The sequence below is a fragment of the Trichomycterus rosablanca genome, chromosome 22, assembly GCF_030014385.1.
Source record: "Trichomycterus rosablanca isolate fTriRos1 chromosome 22, fTriRos1.hap1, whole genome shotgun sequence".
Taxonomy (NCBI): domain Eukaryota; kingdom Metazoa; phylum Chordata; class Actinopteri; order Siluriformes; family Trichomycteridae; genus Trichomycterus; species Trichomycterus rosablanca.
In genome coordinates this window covers 4,237,047-4,262,920 of record NC_086009.1, presented here as the reverse complement: position 1 = coordinate 4,262,920, position 25,874 = coordinate 4,237,047, and the positions used below count along the sequence as shown (strand labels likewise).

Sequence of the window (25,874 nt, the reverse complement as noted above, 5' to 3'; positions counted from 1 at the left end):
TTTTTGTTATTCGCTTTTTCTAATTCCTTAATCTTGGAATTTACACAAAAGTTGGTATTTACACTGGAAAGGGCTTTGTTTGGAGACTGCAGAATTTATACAACACATATTCGTCGTCTGTTTATCCTTGATCTTTGAATTTATCACGCCACGTGTGGTGCTAAATTATATGGACTTTTATGCAGTTTTTAGTGACCAGGTAATCATACTCATAACAAGAAATCATTAAAGAAATAGCATTGAGGCAAAACATTTTATGTACTCTCAGAAACCCTAGTTTATTATGTAGTCTACAGTATAATAAGTGTAAGTAAATCATGGGAACACTTTGATTGAGAAAGTGTTATTGATTTTGATTATCTCATGGCAGAGCCTCACTGATTGCAGATCACAAATCACTGCAAGTCACTGCTTTCAACACACTGCATTTCAAAATTGCATGCACAATCCATAATCATGCCACTTTCTAAATATATTCAATAATTTTTTAGAAATAAGTTGTATTTTCTGATACAACGTACGTACATGCTTTTTTACTAAATGGGCACAGATTCCCAGAGACACACTCCAAGATTTGGGAAAAGGCTTTCCAGAAGGTAGGCACCATAGTTTTGAAATGGGATATCCCGCAAGCTCATGCTCAGGTGCCCACATACACTTGCCTGTATGGTGGGTGTTTTAATTATTTATTTCAAGAAAAGAAAAGAACAGTGGCAAAATTCACTAAAACACCAAGACTGAAATAAAATAAATCTTTCAAATCTAGGTTTATTTGTCACATACATAGTCATACACAGTACAACTGGCAGTGAAATGCTTTTGTGACTGCTCAGCCACATTAGTAAATACAAAATAGGCTAAATATATATTAATATAATAATAGAATGTTTTACAATTCAAATTGAAAAAAAGAAATGTAAAATATAATTAAAAATAGAAGCAATCTAAAGTGAACCAAGTGTTCAAAAGTGACAAGAAAAGTTGTGCAAGAATATATACAGTATATACTGTATATATACACACACATCCTTTTACATTTCTTTTTCAAGTTTATGTATCCTACTGACTTTAATGATATATACTATAAATTTAAAATGTGATTAAAACATTTTAAATTGAAAAATAATTGATTCTTGACTAAGATGGGTTCGAATCTAAGCGGTGCTATCTATCTACACAGGCATCATTGGTTATGGTCGTCTGGGCACCTGAGTCCAGCGATGGATTTGGTGTCCTGTACAGGGTATTCCTGCCATGTGCCCAGTGTTTCCCAGTGAAACTGGACCCATGATAAAGCTGCTGGTGTAAATGATTTCAGATAAATGAATGAAATGAAACAGGGCCACGGTCGGTGGTAACCGATGTGGGCGTCAACCGAAAACACGTTGGTCAGAACGGACCAATCAGAGTGGAGGAGGATCGAAACAGCCCATCGTCAGACGTGGAGAGGGAAACAAAACTGAGAGGCAGGGCGCGAGCAGGGAGCAGCTGTGAGAAACCGTTGATCAACAGAAGATCTCTCATTCTGCTTTATACACAAAACGGTAAGTAAAACTGTTTAATTAGTTAAATAACAAATAATTTGGTTAACTAACATTGCTGTCTGACACACTTGTCATTTTTTAACGACTTATTTGTTTTTTATTAAGGCTGGTTGGTTGTTGAGTATCTTTCTTCAGCGAAAACCGTTAAAAACCGTTACAATCAACCGTTGGGTCGCTTATTCAAACCAGTCGCATTAATACATTATTATATTTTCACTGGAGCTTCTGTCATTCATTCATTCATTCATTCCCAGTGAGTAACTACACGCTGTGCCTAATACGTGTGTTGAAGGTGTGTTTGCAAACAAGTTCCACCGGTCCGTCACATGAGAACTGAAGTGAATAAATCTTTTTTTTCCTTACAAGCTGTTGTAGTAGCATCCTGGTATGAAACACCACATCCTTCAACACTGCACTACAACAGCACTGCTCTTTAGTTTCTACACAGCTACAGTCACAGTCTATTTATTTATATATTTATTAGGATTTTTAACGTCAAGTTTTACACACTTTGGTTACATTCATGACAGAACAGGTTTATCAGTTCACAAGCTTACTGTCAAACACAGTCATGGACAATTTGATATCTCCAACTAACCTCACTTGCATATCTTTGGACTGTGGGAGGAAACCGGCGCTCCCGGAGGAAACCCACGCAGACACGGGGAGAACATGCAAACTCCACACCTGGGGATCAAACCCAGGACCTTCTTGCTGTGAGGTGACAGTGCTACCCACATAGTCTATATATTTTCCATTGCATCATTCATACATCAATGATTCATTTTAATAATCTAAATCTTCAGTGTTTTTGTTAGTCAAATATGTTGAATTATTTGCCTGTTTTAAATCATTATGCATAATTATGATTTTGCAGTTTGTTACACCTTTAAACTTTGAAAATTGTGTAGCAGTGCTATTTTCCACCATAAAATCAGTTCATTGACCGCCTTGACATATAATCTGTTCAGATTCCTTATGTTAATATTAGAGATGGGACGATCGATCGGCTATGAATCGGTATCGGCCGATTTTTAATCAAAATATGCTATCGGCGATCGGCCGATATTTCCTAAAAGTAGCCGATCCGATCGTGTGATATATAAAGATCACGTTAAGTTAACAGCTCAGTGGATTGATCCAGACTTTGAGCTACAAAGCACCAACCATCACATCAAAATTCGTCAACAATCGTACAGAAACCATCGTGAAAGCTCTTCATGACCTAAAATAACATCATTAACGTTGTGCATCATACATATGATGCAATTTTGCTGATTGTAATATTTACTTTTAAAAAGATAATTCAACCCGGTCACATCTGAGTCGATTCTATCAGCACGTTATATAAACTCCTGGTTCACTTTGGTAAATCGTGAGCGGTTCTTGCTTGTGATTTAGATGAGAACAGAAAACGTTACAGAACCAATCAGAGGCAAAAGTTTATTCATTACCAAATTCGTTAGTTCAGGATCATCTGCTGAACTTTTAGGATCATCAGAAAACTTTTAGACGGAACGAGTCTGACTCGGTTACAGATCTGTGCTAATAGCAGTTTAATTAAGCTTTTAAATTAAGCTTTTTAATGTAAAAGAGTCACACAAACTGTTCTGAAGTATCTGGTGTTTATTTAAAACCACGACATTAAATAAACAACCCAACCCCCCGGATCGGAATCGGCTATCGGCTGATCTCCCTGAAAGGAGATCAGAGATCGAAATCGGTGCCAAAAACCCTGATCGGTACATCACTAGTTAATATCATTCCTAAAATGTTTGGCTCTGCGACTAATTAGAAATGTTCAGAAGTTCTATAGACAATTCATTTTCCTCTCCCTGTTTTTTAATCAATACTTGGATTGGATATGACCTTGCTTAGTAATTTCAGTGAGTGCGTTAGCTACCAGATGGGCATGACGATAATTATCAGGAGTACGGTGGCTATAAATGCAATAATAATGAATCCTCCTTGTGAGTTACTGTCTTTTACTGAGCATCAGGAATGAGCCGAATTCCATAATTTTTAAGCTGACTTGTTGATCCATTTGAATGACCGGACTAGTCTTATCTCAAGAAAGCTGAATAAACAATCCACTAGTAGTTGATATAACTGACTTGTGGGCTGGGCTGATGATATCTTGACCTACTCACTGAGTCAGTCTGGTGATTTATATGAAGGATATTGACATCACAGTCCTGTTAGGATGCATCTGTTTATCAGTTAATTGGATAGGTCAAGCATGGGTTAGTTGTAGTGCTTCTAATTAAACACCTTGCTTTCTTCCTCAATCTTTGTAGGTGCACCTAAACAAATTTAATTTGATAGATAATGGTGCATTACCGTGGAGTCTCGATTTAAACAAACCTTTGCTTGTAATTGTGCTTTTATTCACTCGCAGCTTTAAACATGTTTAAAACAATTAATTATGAAAAACAAGTACTCGGTTAAAACTTAAAAAATGCTGTACGTTGTGCAATGTATTTGTGCCTTATGCTTATTTTTATTTGATTTAACAAAAGCTGATGCTGATATAAAAAGAGCTGAATAAAAGGCTTTTCTGCTTTGGCTGACTGTGTTATTCCTTCCTCATTAAAACCCTCTTGCCACAGTGAACGACACTATTCGCTTTATGCAAAGTGTGCCCTTTTAAAGTGGCATTTTCATAGTAATTTTAAGAAACTTTTGCCATGTCTGCTTTTTTTTTGTTATAATGGATGTTGATTTTGATGGCTGTTTAGCAGCGAGTCTTGAGAGAGAGAGGATTTACCGCAAACCTCACAGTCTATTCACACCTCACAGTTTATTCTTATTTTGATGGAGGCGCTGACAGGGTTCAGACAAGTCATCAGACAGAGACACTGGACTGTCTGTCATGGCTGCTCGACTGTGAAGAGATGCTTATACAATCAGCGTTTTTTTCCAGTGCTGGAGTTTATTTTTTATCCTCAAAACACCTGGATCACACCAATACAATACAGTAATATAGTTCTTATTGGTTTGTAATTTACCACATCAGACAGTATCAAGAAGAACTAACATACCCACATTTTAAGATCATTTATTAAAACCCAGATTTGTGCTCAGACATCAGTCCCATACAGGCTTCCATGTCCTATCGATCAAACCAATCTGTGCTTGGAGCTTGGCTGGAGCACTAATCATGTTAGCGTTAGCATCAAGACTATTTTTAGTCACCGGTGTTTTTGTTGTTTTAGGAGAAGCTGTGCTTGACTTGAGGGACCCAGGGGGAGTCTGAAAATACATATAACAATCCCTCTTACAAAATGTTATGCCCCTTTACTCTTCTTTCTATGAATGGCTTTATAAAGATACATTTGTGCATTAATCCTTAACTGATTAGCTTAATTGTACAATCTGAATTAAACAAAACAATTAAGATAAACATTTTAGTTATTATGTGCTACTGTTTATGTCTACTTATTTTCATGGTATTTATTTCTGTAATTATCTCCATAGTTCTCAGTGATCTGGCAGCATGTCAGCAAAGGCCATCTCAGAGCAGACGGGTAAAGAGTTCCTGTACAAGCACATCTGCACCACAGCAGCTGTACAGAACCGATTCCGCTACGCTAATGTAACTGCAGCTACCGACTGGAACAGACTGGTTCAGGAGCATCCCTGGCTGCTTACTGAGGTATGCAGAAAAGAACAGACAACTAAATTAAGTAATCATGGTGAGGGGTGGCATGAGTCCGATGCCATGTAAAATGGTTTACAATCTTACCAAAGATATTTATTTATTAGATAAATAAATAAATTACTATAAATTAGCTGTTATATTTTCTTATGTGAGCAAACACTTCTTTCTTCTCTACTTTAACTGGAGCCCAAACGACCACAAGGATTGAAGCTAAACGATTATATAGGTTTTTACAGCAAAATCATTCTTATAAATGTTTTAATTACACAATTTTTTTGTTACTGCCAAACCAAGTGTCCAAAAGATACCAAAAATATATCTGTTTCCATATTTCCATGCACCAATTTGTTGATCTTGTGTTTTTTAGCGTAATGATAATTTCCTCAATTATTTCTATTCCCTCAAATGTTTAAAAAAAAACATTGGTACATTCAGTGCTTGATTACCTAAATGCTTCTGCTTCAGTGTGTATAGCGTGTAGGCAAGACTGAGCTTCACATATATGCTTCTACTGCTACCACAGAGAGTAAATGAGATAGCTGGTCATTGAGAGAGAGTATGTGGGAAGAAAGAAATATTGTAAGAGAGAAAGACATGGCAGGGTACTTGAAGAAAGATTAATGTATGAGAGCGACAGAGAGACAGGCTGTGAGAGAGGAGAAATGATGGTGAAAGAAAGAGAAACAGAGGGGTCACTGACAAGAGATGTTGGGAGAGAAGGTAATGTTGGGACACTGGGGAGGACTAAGAAACTGAACAGATGCCAGTCATTAGTGCTTAGCACGCTTAGATGAGCTAGGTAAACATGGCAGACATTAAAAAACACACCAGCATTTATCAACATAATTTTTATTGCTTTATTTGTAGCCTATAAGCAATTTTCTTTGTTACAAATCTTTCTGTATTGAGAAAAGAACATAGAACCTTCTGTAATAGAAGTCTAAGGGCTGTCTATATATCATCATATATATAATCTAAGGCCTGTCAACATATATATAATTATAATAACTCTTCATTATGGGATGCGGTTTGTAACATGGTTTTTGTATCAACGAGCCGTCTCTCCACAGACTGCTTTTAAAAACCCTCTTAATCACTTTAACAGAGGAGCCAAGAGTGCAATGAAATTATGTCTGACTCATCCTACTCTCTTACTCAGTAAAAAGGACACACACTCAAAATTGATTAGCTTGTTCCATTTACATCCACCCTCTGTCCTTTATTCGACATTTTCTCCCTCCCTCCACCCTTCTTACTGGTCACACTGTACTGCATTGGAGGTTTTAGCAAATTAAACGAATACATTATTGTTGGATGTGTGTAATGGTAATAATGTATTTAATTCGATTTTTATCCTTTCTCTTTACAGCGATTGGTGGTAAAGCCTGATCAGCTGATCAAGCGGAGAGGGAAGCTGGGATTGGTGGGCGTCGATCTTGACCTACAGGGTGTGAAAGAATGGCTAAAACTACGCCTTATGAGAGAGACTACGGTGAGCTCACACATTACTCAGTCTAAATCACTTTTGTTTTTTAGTGTTATGGAGTGACTAAATACATACACACAAGTACACACACCCAAACCTTCTCAACACATTTTAAACTAAACTAACATCCTCTACAAGAAACAAACTTCAATATTGCATTTTTTTAGGTGCACAGTTTCTGTTTACTTGCTAATTGTAAAAACTACATTTAAAGAAAATAAAACATAAAATAATAAGTGCCATAACTTGTACCTCATAATGCATTAAAATGTATTATGCAAAAGTCTGTTTCCTAAATATCCTATATATAAGACACTGTTATGATTTTTAAATTTGATACTCAACAGAAATTCAGATTGACCACGACTGGTAACACTTCTTCTTAAGAGCTCTGCCAAACATTTTGATTCTAACCTGTTAAATTTTAGTCAGGTTCTTGTCTCTGTCTTGTAATAGGCTTGAACTTCAGACTTTACCCGACCTGGGCTATACTGCACAGGTGGTATTAACTACAGCCCAAGTACATAGTAAAATATTTGCAGTGTTTTTAACTGCATACAGTCATTAGTACTATATCATTTGCCTGCACTGTGTTTATTTATTCCTTAGCTCACTAATTTATGGTTCAGTATTATGATTTTTGTGATGATTGTTTAGGTATAAATGTTTATGTAGTCCATTACACTTAGTAAAAAGTGATTGTTTTCCCTCTCAGCTCACAATTTCATCTTTTTTTTCTGTCAACTCTGGAAATCGGTAAACAGAAGAATAGCTCTGTGACTTTCAAAATAAAATAAATAATTTAAATAGAACATTTACACATTCTTATTGTTGTACCATTTTTTTTTTTTTTTTTTTTTAGATTTTTGTGACACTGATTTGTCTTGGCCTTTGACTGGCTTTTTTAAACCCAAAGGCAATCACAAAACAGGCAATACTGATTGGCCAATTTTGTTTGTTTGAAACAAAAATATTCTGATTTTGCCCCCCATATAAAATATATTTGTCAAATTTTGTTATGAAGCCTCCAAATGTATATTGTATAATTTATGTATGTCAACCACAAATCAAGGATCTACTGTACATATTCATGCTTTTACAACCTGAAACCTTTTTTCTTTCTTTTTTCTAAGTTCATTTTCAGCTCTCCCACCTTTCCACTGAAATGAAACATGAAAATGTACATGAAAAATCAAGACTCACTCTCTAAATTGGCTACTGTCCCTGGAGGCTTTTAAACAGCTACAGCTCTCCTATTCATTTTGTTCCACCTAATCACCCTCTCTTTCCTTTTCCAACTCTTGCTCACTCTGAAATGTCATCTCTACCGCTACCGCTTTTGCTCTGTTGATTTATATCTGGTGCCCTCCTGCTCTGTTATTGTGACAAAGTGTGTGTGTGAGCGGGTGTGTCTCTGTGTGTCTGTCTGTGTGTGTGTATGCTAGGGTTGGGCGGTATTGCCGATTTTCATACCGTCATACCGTCTTCAGAAAATACAACTTTGGTTGGAGTAATGTAAACACCGCCTGATTTGGAGGAGTCTGGCAAGTGGTGTTAAAATCTGGCGCTCACTAAAACAAATCAGAATCTTTTGAGATTTAGGGAGAGGAAAACACCAGCTGAACGGTCTTTATAACTATCTATCATAACATAAAAATGATGAAGCGCGTACATTTAGCTGCCTACCTTCTTTTGGAGGCGGCTTGCGAACATTTTAAATAGGTACATGCCGAGACCTTTAATTTATGAGGCCACTACCTTTAATCTGTTACAAAAAACTAGATGAATTCATCTTATTTGTTGAATTTAATTCATTTATTTTCTCCTTTTTGCTCCCAATTTATCGTAGCCAATTTGTCTTCTGCTCCTGGAGACCCCGATCACCTCAGAGAAGGGTATTTTTGCCGTACACACGCTCCCTCCAACATGTGTGCTGTCCACTGACCCCTTTGTGTGCGCCCATATTTGGTGGATTATCGTGTGAGGCCAGTCTTGCGCATGGAGAGTCACACACTGATCTTTACAAACCAGGGTCCTTACACGGCGCCACAGATTTTGACACCTTTTTAGTTAATTTTTTTCCCACCATGCAGACTTTAGTAGGCAATTTTTTTTTGCTGCAGGCACTATTAATTGTGTCCACTAGAGGGCGTCCAGCCAACCGGAAACAGAGCTGAGATTCGAACTTGGGGAGAAAATTCCGCTGTGCCAACAGGGTGCCAATTAAAGGCATATTTAATGAGACTTCCCACTCACTCTTCTTTCTATGAGGGCTTCTTGGCACACCTGCCAGGCTGCCTTTGTAAATAAGCAATACATGGTACTGTAGACTGTACATATACCTTTTGGTTCTGGCACTGGGGTATTGGAACTGGCTGTAGGAGTTGAAGTCGATGTTGCAGTCCTCACATGGCTTTCTCTCCATCAGACACAGCCCACTGTGTCTGTTGGCTAGTGTCCGATCATGGGTTTGATTTCCATGTAAAGGGGTTTGTGTCCTTTCTGTGTTTGCATGTTTTTCCCCTGTCTGTGTGGGTTTCCTCCGGGAGCTCCGGTTTCCTCTCACAGTCCAAAGACGTGCAAGTGAGGTGAATTGGAGACATAATTGTCTATGTCCGTTCACCCAAACGTTTTCTCAACAATCCACCCAAACGTTTTCTCAACAGTCCACCCAAACGTTTTCTCAACAGTCCACCCAAACGTTTTCTCAACAGTCCACCCAAACGTTTTCTCAACAGTCCACCCAAACGTTTTCTCAACAGTCCACCCAAACGTTTTCTCAACAGTCCACCCAAACGTTTTCTCAACAGTCCACCCAAACGTTTTCTCAACAGTCCACCCAAACGTTTTCTCAACAGTCCACCCAAACGTTTTCTCAGGAATGACAGACAACATGTTACATTATGAGGTAAAACTCAGCTCTCAGGCAGAGCGGTCACTGTTGGAAAAAAAACAAACAGGTACATTTTAGCAGGTTGGTATAGGGATTTACATGGGTAACAGTGTTAGACCACGTGTTTGTGTTTGTTCTTGGATAATATTGAGTAATGTCAGTTTCTGACATTTAAATAAAACCACGGCAGCATGATTAATGCCTGTTTTGCATTATTCAAGCCCAGTGGATACATATACATCTATGTCATGCAAATGTTCTATATTTTCAATATTTTTGTCTTGTTTTTTGATGTACCTAGTTATTTATGAGAGCTGAGTTTGGCTGTTACTACAATGATGAAACGTCATTATTTAAAAAGTCACTTATTTAACTTTAAATGACCAATAGTAGGCAACTAAGTTCCACTGTATTGCAAACAAATTGTATTGCCTCCAACTTTTATTTGGGAAGTATCTTCGGGAAAGGCACTTCCTGCTCCAGCATGACTGCACTACTGTGCACAAAGCAAAGTCTTGTAGAGGAACTGCATCGGCCTACATAAAGCCCTGACCTCAGTTCTATTCAACATTTTTGAGATTATTTGGAATGTCTATTCCAATGACAGTATAAATTGCAGGGCACTTTTCTCATCTCAGTTGGTCTAAAAGAGTATAAACTTATCTGACTGCTGTTGTTTTTCAGAAAAGCGAACGTTAAGTTCTCTGTGCTAAAGACAAACAGGACCATCCAGACCAAACGTTGGGGTTTATCAGTGTCCTGGAATGGTTGACTAGAGGTTCCATTAACGCAGAGGCAGATATCTGTATTTTAGAGAGGTACATGCTGCCATCATGTCTAGGGTCAGGCTGTACATAAAAAAAACTAACAGATGAAACTGAAAGTGCAGTGACCTCTTTATATATACGTTAATAAAGAGAGGTGCTGTACAGTGGACGGGAATAGACGGAGTATTTACAATAGAAGAAGAGTTTGAACAGAAATATACAGGGAATAACACACAATTTATATTTACAATTATGTAAATACACCCTTCATGGACCCAGTGTGTGTGTGCTTGACTTGCCTGTCTGCAGTTCAGATCTGTCTTCTGTTGAACATTGAAAAACAAGAGAATCAGACAAGGATGACCAGTAGGCAGTTAGGCAGCTCACTAGGTTTTTAGACAGACCCATAGGGTATAGCGTGACCCTCTGTATGTGATAGAGTTCTCTGTAATAGACAACTAGAAATGACTACATTGAGAGACAATAATTCCACAGACTAAGAGAATAATTCCACTTGTAAAACCAATAAATGTCCCAAACCAATAAAGATGTCATTTATAGGAAACGATCAACATCCCTGTCTGAATTCACATCAATAAGCAAGTCCTTGCAGCTATGAATTTCATACATTTACCAACATAAAATATAACTGTTCTGTATCTTTCTTTTGACTTTCTAAGGTTGTTCTCTTGTCATCTACAGCTGCCAGTTATTTTTAGTGGTACATAAAAGTTAGCCCGCTGGTTCCGCTGAATTTATGACTCACCTTAATGTACAAGCCAAACTGTCAGGCAGTGATGTGCAGTTACATTCCTTTTAATTAACACATGTCAGACTAAGCACCACTGCCATTAACACATTCATTGTGTTTCCCTTATAATTAAACCTAATTTGTGGTTATATAATCTTTTATTTAGATTTAGTAGTTGGGGTAAATGTGGAGGCAAAACTGACAGTATTGTCTTGAGTGCCCAAGCCAATATTTATCTGTCCATTACATAAAGTCCAAACGGTTAGAAACAGTGTATAACAGAACGGTAATTCCTATGCCCACATCTGGAAATTACCTGAGATAGGAATCTATAATTAAACAAACTAATTTATTTGTTAGCCCAAGTTATCCCATGTATTTGGGCAACATGCTTCTCTAAATGACATTAACACCCTCATGCCTGGGCTAGACATCTCATCAGTAAGAGAGATATATCATTGCAAAGTTATGCCTAAGAGTATGATTTTTAAATTTGTTTTGTTTTGTGTTGACTTGAGATTTACTAAATTAATGTTCAATTGAGTTTTTCTCCCTTTAAAAGCATGTCACTTTATAGCATGTTTAATTATTTTGTGAAGAAACATGTCTCATTTAATCATTCTTAATAGTCTGTTATTACTCTGGTGGCACCTAACTGATGACTATTCTTTTTTTCCTAGGTGGAAAAAGCAAAAGGCATTCTGAAGAACTTCCTTATAGAGCCGTTTGTTGCCCATAAGCAGGTAAAGCGCTACATTAATCTACACCTGTTTTTATATACAGTCCCCTCCAAAAGTATTGGAACAGTGAGGCCAATCCCTTTATTTCTGCTGTAGACTGAAAACATTTGGGTTTGACATTAAAAGATGAATATGAGACAAAAGATCAACATTTCAGCTTTTATTTCCAGGTATTTACATCTGGATCTGATACACAGTTCAGAAGATAGCACCTTTTGTCTGAACCCACCCATTTTTCTTGTGAGCAAAAGTATTGGGACAGATCAACTTAAAACAGATTAAAGTGAATAAGACTTCATATTTAGTTGCAAATCCTTTGCTTGCAATAACTGCATCAAGCCTGTGACCCATTGACATCACTAAACTTTTGCATTCTTGAGTGATGTTTTTCCAGGCTTTTACTGCAGCCTCTTTCAGTTGGTGTTTGTTGGTGTTGGGGTTACTCCCTTCAGTCTCCTCTTTAGCAGGTAAAATGCAGCTCTATAGGGGTTTAAGTCTGGAGATTGACTAGGCCAGTCCAAAACCTTCCACTTCTTGCCCCTGATGAACTCCTTTGTAGTTTTGGCAGTGTGTTTTGGGTCATTATCTTGCTGCATGATGAAGGATCTCCCAATTAGTTTGGTTGCATCTTTCTTTAAATTAACAGACAAAATGTTTCTGTAGACTTCTGAGTTCATTGTACTGCTGCCATCATGCGTGACATCATCAATGAAGATTAATGAGCTCGTCCCCACATTACCTCCACTGTGTTTTACAGATGAGCTTGTATGTTTGGGATCATGAGCAGATCCTTTCTTTCTCCAAACTTTAGCCTTTCCATCACATTGGTAAAGGTTAATCTTTGTCTCATCAGTCCATAAAACTTTATCTGTACTTCTTGGCAAATTCCAGCCTGGCCTTCCTATTCTTCTTGCTCATTAGTGGTTTGCATCTTCTGCTGAAGCCTCTGTACTTTTGTTCATGAAGTCTTCTACGAACAGTATATTGTGATACCTTCACTCCTGCCCTCTGGAGGTTGTTGCTGATGTCACTAACAGTTGTTTTAGGGTCTTTCTTTACAGCACGCACAATGTTTCTGTCATCAACTACTGTTGTTTTCCTGGGTCTACCTGTTCGACATCTGTTACTTAGTACACCAGTGACAACTTTTTTCTTCAGGACATTCCAAACGGTTGTACTGGCTATGGCCAATATTTGTGCAATGGCTCTGATTGATTTTCCATCTTCTCTGAACTTCACAGTTGCTTGTTTTTCACCCATAGACAGCTCTCTGGTTTTCATGTTGGTTACTCCTCTAACTATAAATGCACAGTCTGCACAGGCAAAACCCAAATCTGAAACTGAGCGTAGACATTCAGCGCTATTTATTGTTTAAATAATCAATGTAACAGGACACACCTGGGCAACAAAACACACCTGACAGTCACATGTTCCAATACTTTTGCTCACAAGAAAAATGGGTGGGTTCAGACAACAGGTGCTATCTTCTGAACTGTGTTTCAGATCCAGATGTAAATACCTGGAAATAAAAGCTGAAATGTTGATCTTTTGTCTCATATTCATCTTTTAATGTCAAACCCAAATGTTTTCAGTCTACAGCAAAAATAAAGGGATTGGCCTCACTGTTCCAACTGTAGGGGACTGTAGGTGTTAAGAATTAGACTTTAAATAAAAAAGCTACACAATATATATCATACTGTTTAGTTGTATTACACATGTTGCGCAATCACAGTATATTGGAGTATGTAAAGAAACATAGAAAGGGATATTTTGTAGGATGAAAGATTTTATTGCATGATTTGGGTCTACACGTCCCTCGGTACAAAGCTATGTCATATAATCACTAGATCAATTTAAACAAATGTTTCTGTCTTGATGGAAGGGTTTTTATCCAGTGCAGAATAAACTTGTTTTGGCAGCGCATGCATGGTGGCCCATCACCTTACTAAGAAATTTGATGTTGGTACCTTTTTTTTTTGTTTGCAAGATGTCAAAAAATCTACTAAGACAAAAATCATTTTTCCACCTAGAATTAAACTGTTGTAAACAATTATATTAAATTTTGTTTGCATGTCTGATGTTTCATTTAGTCTTATTATGTTTGTGTCTCCTTATTTTGTATGTTCTGCAGGAGGAGGAATTTTATGTGTGTGTATATGCAGCGCGGGAGGGGGACTATGTGCTGTTCCATCATGAGGGAGGGGTAGATGTAGGTGATGTGGACTCCAAAGCTCAGAAGCTGCTGGTCAGTGTAGATGAGAAGCTCAATCTTGATTCTGTCAGACAGAAACTGCTCATACATGCCCCCGCTGACAAAAAGGAGTAAGTATAACAGAAAATCTGGATGAATATGGTTGTTGACCAAAAATGAGAAGTTAGAAACTATGTGAATGAATGATTTATGTTGGAAACTTCATACTAACAATTTATTAATCATATGGGTTTGTGCTCGGGTGGTGCAGTGAAATTAGTAAATGACTTATGTGGTGGATTTACTGACTCACAGTGGGCAGATTTTTGGTCTTAACAGTACACAGAGTCACTAGGGTAAAATATAAAAAAAAACCAGGGAGGGTAAAAAGAGGGTAGAATACAAGGAAGAGAAAAAATCAAGGAAACTAAAGTGGATGGAGAAAGAGATGGAAAACACCCCCACCCATCCCAGACTGACTATAGAAGAGACATATCCATTAGCCAAATGAAATCCTCCCTACCATATCCCTTAAGCTTGCACTCTCTCTCTCTCTCTCTCTCTCTCTCTCTCACTCTCTCACTCTCTCACTCTCTCTCTGTCCATATCTTTATATTGCATCATTCTGGTCACGTACCTGCTGCTCAGCTCTTATTAATATTACACACACATGCCAGCATCTTTTTTTATGGCTGTACTCACTGTCTTGGCTGACATCAGAATTGATAGTTTGATAGTCCAGGCCAACGTTCATGGAACTTTTTCTTTCCGCATAAATCTTTCTCTTACTGCTTACCAAAGCTTTATTAACATCTGTCTGTTTCAGTCTTTGATTCACCACTCTGTTCCCTCCTGTCTGTCCACTAAATCTCATTCAGGCCATTTCAAAACTAGATACACACAAGCGTCTAACCATAAACGTATTTGCACTCACAGTGGTGTGAAATCTCAGTCACTTTCTGTACGCTAGATTTTAAAAAAATATAGATTCTACTATGTAATGTGATAAGATTACTAGAATGTATTCTTCTAGATTATTATTATTATTATTACAAAGCTATAATTATGTATTATCTAACTGTCTAAAAACCTCAAGTTTTGATCGTTTGATTGCCTTTCTTAGATAAAAACTAGTAGCAGCACAAACTGATATCAGCAAATCCATACTGCCCCCGCTGACAAAAAAAGAGTATGACATGGTAACAGATCAAACTAGCACTTTTCCTGTCTGTATGCCTTTTACTTTGCATGCATATTTGTATTTCTGCACTGATAGAGTTTCTGTGTGTGCATGTACAGAGTACTGGCTAATTTCCTGGTGGGCTTATTTAACCTGTATGAGGACTTGTATTTCACCTACCTGGAAATCAATCCTCTGGGTGAGTCATAAACATACCCCGTTCTGTCCTGCACTAATAAACTTTTTACTGCATTTTAATACACTTCATGCATACCTAAATATATTTGTAACACAGGCCTATGGAGTCATTTTTCTTTTTTATTACATCAAAGATGTTTTTAACTATTTAAAAAGTAGGAATAAATATATACTTGCAATTTATGTGTCAGACTTTAGTGCTGGATCAAAGTGAATGGAAAACAGCTAGTCTAGAGAAATGGTCTTAATTTGTTTTGGATGTCTAGGAGGGATTAATTACTGAAGTGTTTATTGATGTGTGCTGTACTAATTAGGTGCTGGTTTTTGCACTAGAGCATCTGTCACTGTGCTACCTCAGGTTCCTTCTGTGGTACTTTCCAGGCAAACATAAAAAATATAGTTGGTTCAGTTAGCTGTAAATAGTACAGTGTATTTACCACTGCTTATTTGAAAATAACTAATATAGATTAAACACGGCACCTCTCAGAGGTCCTGGGGTTTGGGGATTGATTTTTTTGTATGTGAGAACCTTGTTTGTTTTCCTGTGTCTGCAAGGGTTTTTATAAGTGTCAGGATGCAAAAGATGAAAGTGAATGTTTTTATAGTAATTAAAATCTTGTGAACATTTTGGTGTTTACTTATGTAATATTGTAACGTCCTTTAAAGCCAATTTGAAATATTTTTCTCTTTTTCCTTCTTTCAGTTGTAACAAAAAATGGAGTGTATGTGTTGGACATGGCTGCTAAGATCGATGCCACTGCTGATTACCTGTGTAAAGCTAAATGGGGGGATGTGGAGTTTCCTCCTCCATTTGGCAGAGAGGCCTACCCAGAGGTAAGATGCAAACATTTATGAGTGGCATTTGCTGTGTGTTTGGGTATATTTTAATTAGAGCTATTAAATAAGTAAGAAATAAAGCATGGCAACGTACAACTGTAAGAAAAGGAAAAAAAATAATGAACTATAGATTAATATTGGAATAAATTAATATACAGTATACTGTGTAAGTAATTTAATCTGCTACCTGCACTTGGTGGAACTTTGCCATTATGGAAAACAACGCCTTTTGTTAACGCATTCGAATCAAATAATACAAATCTTAATCATAAAAAAAATCCTTCAAACATGAAATGCCTAGAGTGTGATATATATATATATATAGTATCTGATTTCCATACTTGGAGTCTGTGCATACCCCCCCCTCTTCCCGAAATATTGTTTTAATATTTAAAGGCCTTGCTTTTTAAATGATTATGATTAATTTACATCATTAACCATGCATGTTAGTGTGTAAGGATAATGTCACAGACTATGAGCTGTCATTCAGTAAAGTGTTTGTATGTTTTCTTGGCCTAGAGACAGCCCAGTAAAACTATACATTTACATTTTCAGCATTTAGAAGACACTTTTATCCAAAGCTACGTACAGTACTGTGACAGTATACACTCTAATCAATTGCAAATTGCTGTTAGCTCTTATAGATGTTTACATTGACAATCATTAATGCATTACAAATCTGTATTTTAACTTGCAGGAAGCGTATATAGCAGATCTGGATGCTAAGAGTGGAGCTAGTCTAAAACTCACTCTTCTCAACCCTCGGGGACGTATCTGGACCATGGTGGCTGGAGGTGGAGCCTCCGTTGTCTATAGGTATGTGCTTTGTGTTTATGTGACGGTGTAAAATGGCCCATGTATTAGTTGGTTTTGTAAAGATTTAGATTATCTTTTAGATTACTATTATTATTATTATTCATCTTTAACATTCGATACACATCCTAAATGTATTCTATTAGAAATATATATGTTTTTACTTTTAGAGTTTTTTATGATCTACAACACCTGTAATACCATTTTCAACATTTTAAACAATGTCAAACAATTAAACACAATTAAATTTTTTTAACTATCTGTAGCGATACAATCTGTGACCTGGGTGGACTTAATGAATTGGCTAATTACGGAGAGTATTCAGGGGCTCCCAGTGAGCAACAGACCTATGACTATGCCAAGACTATCCTCTCGCTGATGACCCGTGAGAAACACCATGATGGTATGTTCAGACACTTCCAAATTTTATGTTTATCACATATAACATCTATTTAAATAAATAAATGCCAGACTTGTACATTTATACATATAAAGACTAGCCAGGTATTCCAATATCCAGTACAAGTAGAGGAGTTGATGAATGGATGGGGAATGGTGAAGGGGGTTTGCAGAGCAGTCAAATACTTTTTTGTAAATATGTAACATCTGAGCAGCACTTAAAGTGCTGTGAGTAAAGCCAGGCTTTTGCTCTTTCATAAACTGCTCGAAATATTTAACATGGTGCTTTTTCCATCACCTGTCTGTAATCATGTATAATGATATTTGATAAAGTATGAAGTGATTAAAGTAAAACATTTATTTGTATTGTCCACTTTAGGGAAGGTGCTGATCATTGGAGGAAGCATTGCCAACTTTACTAATGTAGCTGCTACATTCAAGGTATGAAAGAAATCGCTACTTAAATCACATATCGCAGTTTTGCGTGTGTTATCAAACGGTATATAATTGTGTGTGTGCGTGTGTGTAGGGTATTGTCAGGGCAATTAAAGACTATCAGGAGCCTCTAAAAGAGCATGAGGTCAGCATTTTTGTGCGACGTGGCGGACCAAACTACCAGGAAGGGTTGAGGGTGATGGGAGAAGTGGGTATGTCTTTTCACTTCCTCACATTGACCATAGTGATTATATATTACACCAGTTGACTTTCCAATTGAAGCTTAATAGTATGTTAATAATTAGAAAGTAAATCATAGCAATTTCATTCAAAAAGCCTTGATTGGGTTTTGCTATTTGATAAAAACAGGTGAATTTTTAAAGATCTTAAAGTGACAGCTTATTATAGTTATATATAAAGTAGATTGAGTCCGATTAATCCATCAGATCCATGTATTCTGCTGATTTAATTTCTATTTGTGTTTTTGTATTCCTGTACTTCTGTAGGTAAAACGACAGGCATCCCAATCCACGTCTTTGGCACCGAGACCCACATGACGGCCATCGTTGGTATGGCACTGGGCCATCGACCAATTGCCTCTCAGCCTCAGGGTGCTGCCCATACTGCCAACTTTCTGCTTAACACTAGTCGCAGCACATCGGTGTGTAATTAAATTTTTCTTACTTTAATCTAAGGTCATAGACAGCAACAGTCTCTATAGTAAATGTGTGCCCTAACCATGCTTTAATTTGATGGGCCAGTGCATTAGCAGTAAGCCTTTCTGTTACCTGGAGCATGCCATCAGATGCACAGCTTTCACCGAAGTGCACCCTTATTTTGGTTACTTTATTTTTCTTTTCTCACAGTTCAGCCTGTGCTGCTGATAAAGTGCCGATGCACTTTATATCAGGGGCTGCATAAAGCGATGCATTAAAGCAGCCCTTGTTCTATTACCTGAGTATCACTAGGTTTTGGCAGACGGTAACATTTTGTGCTGGATCATTTTGCAGCACTGCAATAAATCAATAATACTGTGGTGACTGTGATTATAGGGAAAACTCTGCAACATTGTGGGTTTGTTACACTGTGGGTTTTCATTTCAGGATTGCTGGTAACCAAGTAGTACAGATTTTTAAATGTTCATTTATAATTTATTTATTGTTCATGTTTGTTTTTCTTGTTGTGCATTAATTAGACCCCCACCTCAAGCAGGACTGCATCTTTTTCTGAAGTGAAAAGTGGAGCAGGGGCCTCAACTGCCAAATCAGCTAAACCTGGTGCCCCACCAGGTTAGACATGCACACACAGACACACACACAGATTCAGCTCAGTATACATTTGTATATGTGCAAGAGTGCATGGATTATAGTACATAGTATATTTGTAGTTGCCCCTCTTAGAGCACTAACTACCTCCTAAACAAATATATTTAAAATCACTTTATTCTTTGAAACACACAAATCCTAAATCATCATGCGTTTCCTTTTATAAACCTATGGACATGATACTTACACTATAGAAGTTGTTTAGATTGCCAACATGATTTTATGTCATATGCGTTATGTTCTTTTCTGTCTGTTTTTTTGCTAGCAAAAGCCACTACTCTGTTCAGCAAGCGTACAAAGGCTGTTGTGTGGGGCATGCAGACCCGGGCAGTACAGGGAATGCTGGATTTTGACTACGTGTGCTCTCGTGAAGAGCCGTCAGTGTCAGCCATGATCTACCCCTTCACGTAAGTCTCTTTTTCAGTAATTAGGTTTCATCATAAGGTAAAACTCTACAGGTGGCACAGACAGATGCAGCATCATGATTGAGGTTTTATTTGGGTCGGGACCCAAATCTCATTACTTGCACTTTGCTTGTTTTGCACAGTGGAGACCATAAGCAGAAGTTTTATTGGGGTCATAAGGAAATATTATTGCCAGTTTACAAGAACATGTCGGACGCGATGAAGAAACACCCAGAGGTGGATGTGCTTATTAGCTTCGCCTCACTCCGATCTGCTTTCGACAGCACTATGGAGACGTTACAGTACCCACAGGTCTGCTATCCACACTACCAATCACAAGAAATAAATCCTTTTAGATTTTTGCTTTTATATGGCATAATGAGACTATTATTGGTAATAGTAAAACGAATAGTCCATTATGATATTACTTTTTTATTAAATGACTGGGTGCTTCCTATTTTAGATTCACTGCTTTACTGACCATTCCAAATCAATGTCTTGTCCAACTGTTGATTTTTCTAAATGTCGTGTGATTGCAGATTCACACTATTGCTATTATAGCTGAGGGTATTCCTGAAGCTCTGACCCGCAAGATCATCAAGAAAGCAGATCAGAAGGGAGTCACTATTATTGGACCAGCAACGGTTAGCCACAGATGTTTAGCCCTATACATATTCAGCCATGTTCTTTTTGATTACCTGGATGTGGTTAGATTTAGTACAGTTTTTTGACTATCCTGTGTGTGTGTGTGTGTGTGTGTGTGTGTGTGTGTGTGTGTTTTAGGTTGGAGGTATAAAGCCTGGCTGTTTTAAGATTGGTAATACAGGCGGAATGCTGGACAACATTCTGGCATCAAAGCTGTACAGGCCAGGCAGTGTGGCCTATGTGTCCCGTTCAGGTGGAATGTCCAACGAGCTGAACAACATCATATCCCGCACCACCGATGGAGTCTATGAGGGTGTGGCCATTGGGGGAGACAGGTGTGTATATGATTATATGAAGTTGTCATTTTATCAGGTACATCCTTCACATTTTTGGTACACAATTACTGACTGCTCATCTGTACAGTGTAGAGTCATGGGCAAAATGTTTTGTCGAAATCTGATATCCGTTTCTAGTCTGAATGAAATGGAATGATATGGTAAGAAAACCAGGCGGACCATACTGCTAATAACTGCTAATGTTGGCTTGTGCTGCAGGTACCCAGGTTCAGTATTCATGGATCATGTGTTGAGGTATCAGGACACACCAGATGTGAAGATGATTGTGGTGCTGGGAGAGGTGAGAAAACGTCAATTACAGACTCCTGAGCTTTGCTCTAGTTTACTATTATATTATTTCTTTACATTTGCCATTGTAGCTAATAATTGTATTTTAATTTTTTTAACTGTAGATTGGTGGTACAGAAGAGTATAAAATCTGTCGGGGAATTAAAGAGGGAAGAATTACTAAGCCTGTGGTCTGCTGGTGCATTGGGACTTGTGCCACCATGTTTTCCTCTGAGGTTTGTATGAGAAAGCAGATTGATCTTTACCAATTAGAAATGAAGCTTTTTGCCCAGTTTCTAATGATCTTCTTGCATCATCTTAATAAACACCATTTACTGAACTGTTATTCTTTTAATTGACAGAGGCTGGGTCTTTTTATTAATTCTAAATTATGTTTGTATGTCTTATTTTAATTTTTGGATGCAGGTGCAATTTGGCCATGCTGGAGCATGTGCAAACCAGGCCTCTGAGACAGCAGTAGCCAAGAACAAGGCTTTAAAAGAGGCTGGAGCTTTTGTCCCCAAAAGCTTTGATGAACTTGGAGAGGTCATCAAGTAAGACTGAACAATTACATAACTGAAAACTGTCTTTTTTGTGGTATATTTCTATTTCAGATTCATTTGTATGTTTGTTAATGTTTCCTAATTTTTACATGTACAAGAAATAGGAATAATGTTACTAACAATAATACTGTTAACTAATTACAATCTGGGGCCTTGCAGACACTTGCCAGTATTAGTATTGGCTGCTCTAAATTCCCTGTGAATGACGGAGTCTAATGAGTAAATTAATTCATATTCTTTTTAGAAATGGGTCAAATTATGTACCGTTTAATAACAAGCTTATCTGTTATTTGTTTCCAGATCTGTTTATGATGACTTGGTGAGCCAGGGTGTGATTGTACCAGCTCAGGAAGTTCCCCCTCCCACTGTTCCTATGGACTATTCTTGGGCAAGAGTAAGTCATTTTTTAAATTCTTTAAATGCTTGATAAACTGTTGCATATTTAAAATATTTAACACAAACTCTTTCTCCCTACAGGAGCTGGGTCTGATTCGTAAACCAGCATCTTTCATGACCAGTATCTGTGATGAGCGTGGGCAGGAGCTCATCTATGCTGGCATGCCTATCACAGAGGTCTTCAAGTCTGAGATTGGTCTGGGAGGAACTCTGGGTCTTCTCTGGTTTCAAAGGAGGTGTGTAATACTACAATTACAATATGAGCATTGTGGTTAAACAGACCACTGCCCCACAGAACTAATGACATGAGTTCAGTCATCCTTAATTAAATAGAATCATAATATGGCAAATCTTATTATTGGCAGACTTGACTAATGTAAGAGTGATCTTCTTAAACTCACTGTTTGTGGTTTTTATTTAAGCCAAGCAGGACCTACAACTTAATTTACTTGTTTAACCAACTGATATTGGTCTTCAAAAGACTATTAGGCTTAGAGTTGACTAGACCAAGAGTAATTCATTAAACAAATGGAGACAGGGAATATCAACCTACAGCCAATGCGAAACAGATGGAACACCACAATAAAAAAGTAGCTTGATGTTGTTCTCACCCAGCTTTCTAAAATGAGTCATATATGCCTTGTAATGTAAATATAAGCAACATTTGTCTGCACAGCAGAGTTTAGGAATATAAATGTATAATTGTTACTTTGCATATTTTGTCAGGTTACCACGATATGCATGTCAGTTCATAGAGATGTGTTTAATGGTGACTGCGGATCACGGTCCTGCGGTATCTGGTGCACATAACACCATTGTGTGTGCTCGAGCAGGAAAAGACCTCATCTCCAGCCTCACATCTGGCCTTCTCACTATCGTAAGTATAAATTAAATTACTCCTGCTTACGGATGCTACTTTTTTAAATAATGTATTTTAATCTTGCATCGTGTGTTTGTAGGGGGACCGGTTCGGTGGGGCTCTGGATGCTGCTGCTAAACAGTTCAGTAAGGCATTTGACAGTGGCATGCTGCCCATGGAGTTTGTAAACAAGATGAAGAAAGATGGCAAGCTGATCATGGGTATCGGACACAGAGTCAAATCTGTGAGTAATCACTACGCCCCTAACCACTGCTGTGTTGATTAAGTAATCTTAAATGTTTGGTACATTTTAAATTGAAAAGCAATCATTGACATCGTTTTCAGTGCATTTTAAAATCAATAAAGTCGAATCACTTAATCAGTACTTCTACAACACAGAGACCTTGATCTCGCACTTTTCATTAACTAACATAATTCTTCATATTTTGATACTGTATCCGATTTAATTTTGTTTTTGCACACTTATGTTTTTTTTCTCATTTGTTTTCCAGATTAATAACCCTGACATGAGGGTACAGATTCTCAAGGACTTTGTAAAGCAGCACTTTCCTTCCTCACAACTACTGGACTATGCACTGGACGTGGAAAAAATCACCACATCCAAGGTAAAGTTACAAATAATCATTAACAGCTAGAATTTGCTTTAATGTTTGCTCATTTGCTGTATCATTGAACTGATAGACAATAAATTATAACTATATAACCAAGATATTTTGTAAATCCTACAGTGGCACATTTATTCAACATTTAAGAAAGCAATAAGCCACGAGAGGCCGTGCATTACTGTGATTTTAGCTTCGCGTCGTGCCTAAAACTTCTTTCCCCGTGCTAAAATCGTAACAGTAACGTACGGTCTCGAGTGGCTTATTGCTTTTATAAAACGGCGGTCAACATAAAATATAATAAATACAACAATGTTTAATTCATAAATGTATTTATTGTGTATAAACTTACAATAAAGCATTCTTCCGCGACGCAAAATAGTTCGATTAACAGTGTTGCTAGGCAACATGAGGGCGAAAATAACATTAACTTTTTCTATTCAGTGGCGTATTAATATGGAATGATGTGAGATGGTCATAGGTATGAGTTTATCGGGGATTTTACAACGGCTTCGAACGCGGCTCAGCCAATCAGATTTTAGGACCGTAACTATCCGTTTTATAATGCTAAATTAAAACCTACGTCTAGTCTGTATGATCTAATATTGGTTGAATATTTCTAATTGCATCTGTTTAATTATTATTCAGAAACCCAACCTCATCCTGAATGTTGACGGCTTAATTGGTGTGGCGTTTGTGGATCTTCTCAGGACGTGTGGAGGCTTTACACGGTCAGTATGAGGCTCGCAGGCTTAAGGTCAGCTCTCCTGTACATTACATTACTTTTATATTCTCTTTCCTCACAGGGATGAGGCAGATGAATTTGTGGAAATAGGAGCACTCAATGGAATCTTTGTCCTGGGACGCAGCATGGGCTTTATTGGTAAGCGTGTAAGAGGCACTGGAACACATGTTTACACACACCTACCTGTATGCAAATACTTACTGGTAAGACGTGATGGTTTCGGTAAAAACTAGCTGCTTTATTTATACAAATGAGTTGATGTTTTTTTACAAATACATATGGGCATAAATAACATTAACACCATTTTAAAGACATTTTACAATGAATCAGTACAATCTTTATTTTACATTGCCACTATTTATAAACTTAACACTTGTGTGGAGTAAAACTATATGGATTACTTTGAGTATTTATATAAGTATTGGTTTTAATCTTAAAACTATAAATATAAGTGTCTTTATTGTTGCGTTTTTTCAGTTGTTGCATCTCTTAAGATAGCAGCCAGCACACATTTCTTTTCAATAAACTATGGTTAACCACATACACTCAATTTCTTTTCTCTTCTAAAGGCCATTACTTGGATCAGAAGCGTCTAAAACAGGGTCTGTACCGTCACCCATGGGACGACATATCCTACGTCCTGCCCGAACACATGTCCATGTAAGCAAGGACCTACATCATCAGTTCATCACTGCCACTTCAAACAGCTTTAGCCTCTAGATGTGAGTGCAATTGTACCTGTGAAAAGACATAGAATAGTTCATTGTAACTTAAAAATAACAAGTTGTTCTGTATTAAGCAGTTTATTAACCAGCGTGAAGTGCATTCCTGTAATGAAAATGTTTTCAGAAGAGAACAATGTGATGTTTACAGAGTTCAGCTAAATAGAACAAAGTAATTTGTGACATTAGTAAGTAGGGAAATTAAACAATTATGTTAATTACTGTAATTACTGTAATTGCTGTAATGAAGAACATGAAGCAGGGCTTCAGATTACCCAAAATGACGGTTTGTGAAGGACAACATTTAATTTTGATGTTTATCAAATCCCAGTGGAAAGTTTGTGTTGAAAATAAGCTGGGCTTTCTTGAAGTGCCTCTGGAAGTTAGATTGTTTTGTCGCAAATAATCTTAAAACAGATAAAACATGCCGGCTGTATCCCAATTTGCCAACTCCATAGCTGTTACTCCAGTTACTGAACTCTATAGTATTTATTTAGCCAGTATCATTAGCAGCTACTCGTTGCAATAACAACAGCATTTAGAAGAAGATCTTGACTATTTTCATGTTAAATTATCAGCACTGTTAATAAGAGAAAATCTGAATCTGATATGTTATATTTTGATAGCTGTTGTGCATCTGTAAAAACATTGTTTTGGATGTAGTATTTTGAAAGTTTCACTGTGCCATGATATATAAAAGCCATTTCTTCTGTCTAGACAACAGTGTTGTTATATTGTTTTAATATCTGTATCCAGTGTTTACAGTTAAGCTGTGTTGAAGACATGTGCAATAGCTAAGCCCACATTTTGCTATAACAGCAAATTAATCAAGTGTCTAATATTGAGCATGATAAATAAATCAGTACTTAAACTATATCATGAACATTTGTGGTTTCTATGGGGTTTGTGTTGTGTTTTTGCAAATCATTATTAAAAAAAAAAGTAGTACACAAAAAATAAGATTATGCTTTTATAAACACCATTGTTGTTTTTTATTGTTTTATTTCTATTATAAACATGAGTTTATTGTTGCAGAAAGCTGAACATATTCAGATTTTTTCTTATGCTGTAATG

At 37.2% G+C, this 25,874-nt stretch overlaps 1 protein-coding gene across 1 annotated transcript; it reads left to right on the top strand.

Annotated features, from left to right (window-relative positions):
- The first annotated feature begins 1,462 nt into the window (after window positions 1–1,462).
- On the top strand, window positions 1,463–25,676 carry aclya (ATP citrate lyase a). Its single transcript, XM_063018509.1, has 28 exons — window positions 1,463–1,544; window positions 5,022–5,199; window positions 6,575–6,697; window positions 11,783–11,845; window positions 13,974–14,164; window positions 15,333–15,412; window positions 16,115–16,245; window positions 16,946–17,064; window positions 17,328–17,464; window positions 17,840–17,901; window positions 17,990–18,107; window positions 18,402–18,556; window positions 19,091–19,184; window positions 19,486–19,627; window positions 19,768–19,936; window positions 20,164–20,268; window positions 20,408–20,604; window positions 20,824–20,905; window positions 21,018–21,128; window positions 21,319–21,446; window positions 21,756–21,849; window positions 21,933–22,087; window positions 22,578–22,728; window positions 22,811–22,954; window positions 23,223–23,336; window positions 23,982–24,064; window positions 24,140–24,216; window positions 24,648–25,676. The coding sequence occupies exons 2-28, from the start codon at window positions 5,041–5,043 to the stop codon at window positions 24,740–24,742; spliced, it is 3,279 nt and encodes a 1,092-aa protein (XP_062874579.1). The 5' UTR covers window positions 1,463–1,544; window positions 5,022–5,040; the 3' UTR covers window positions 24,743–25,676.
- Window positions 25,677–25,874: the final 198 nt, after the last annotated feature.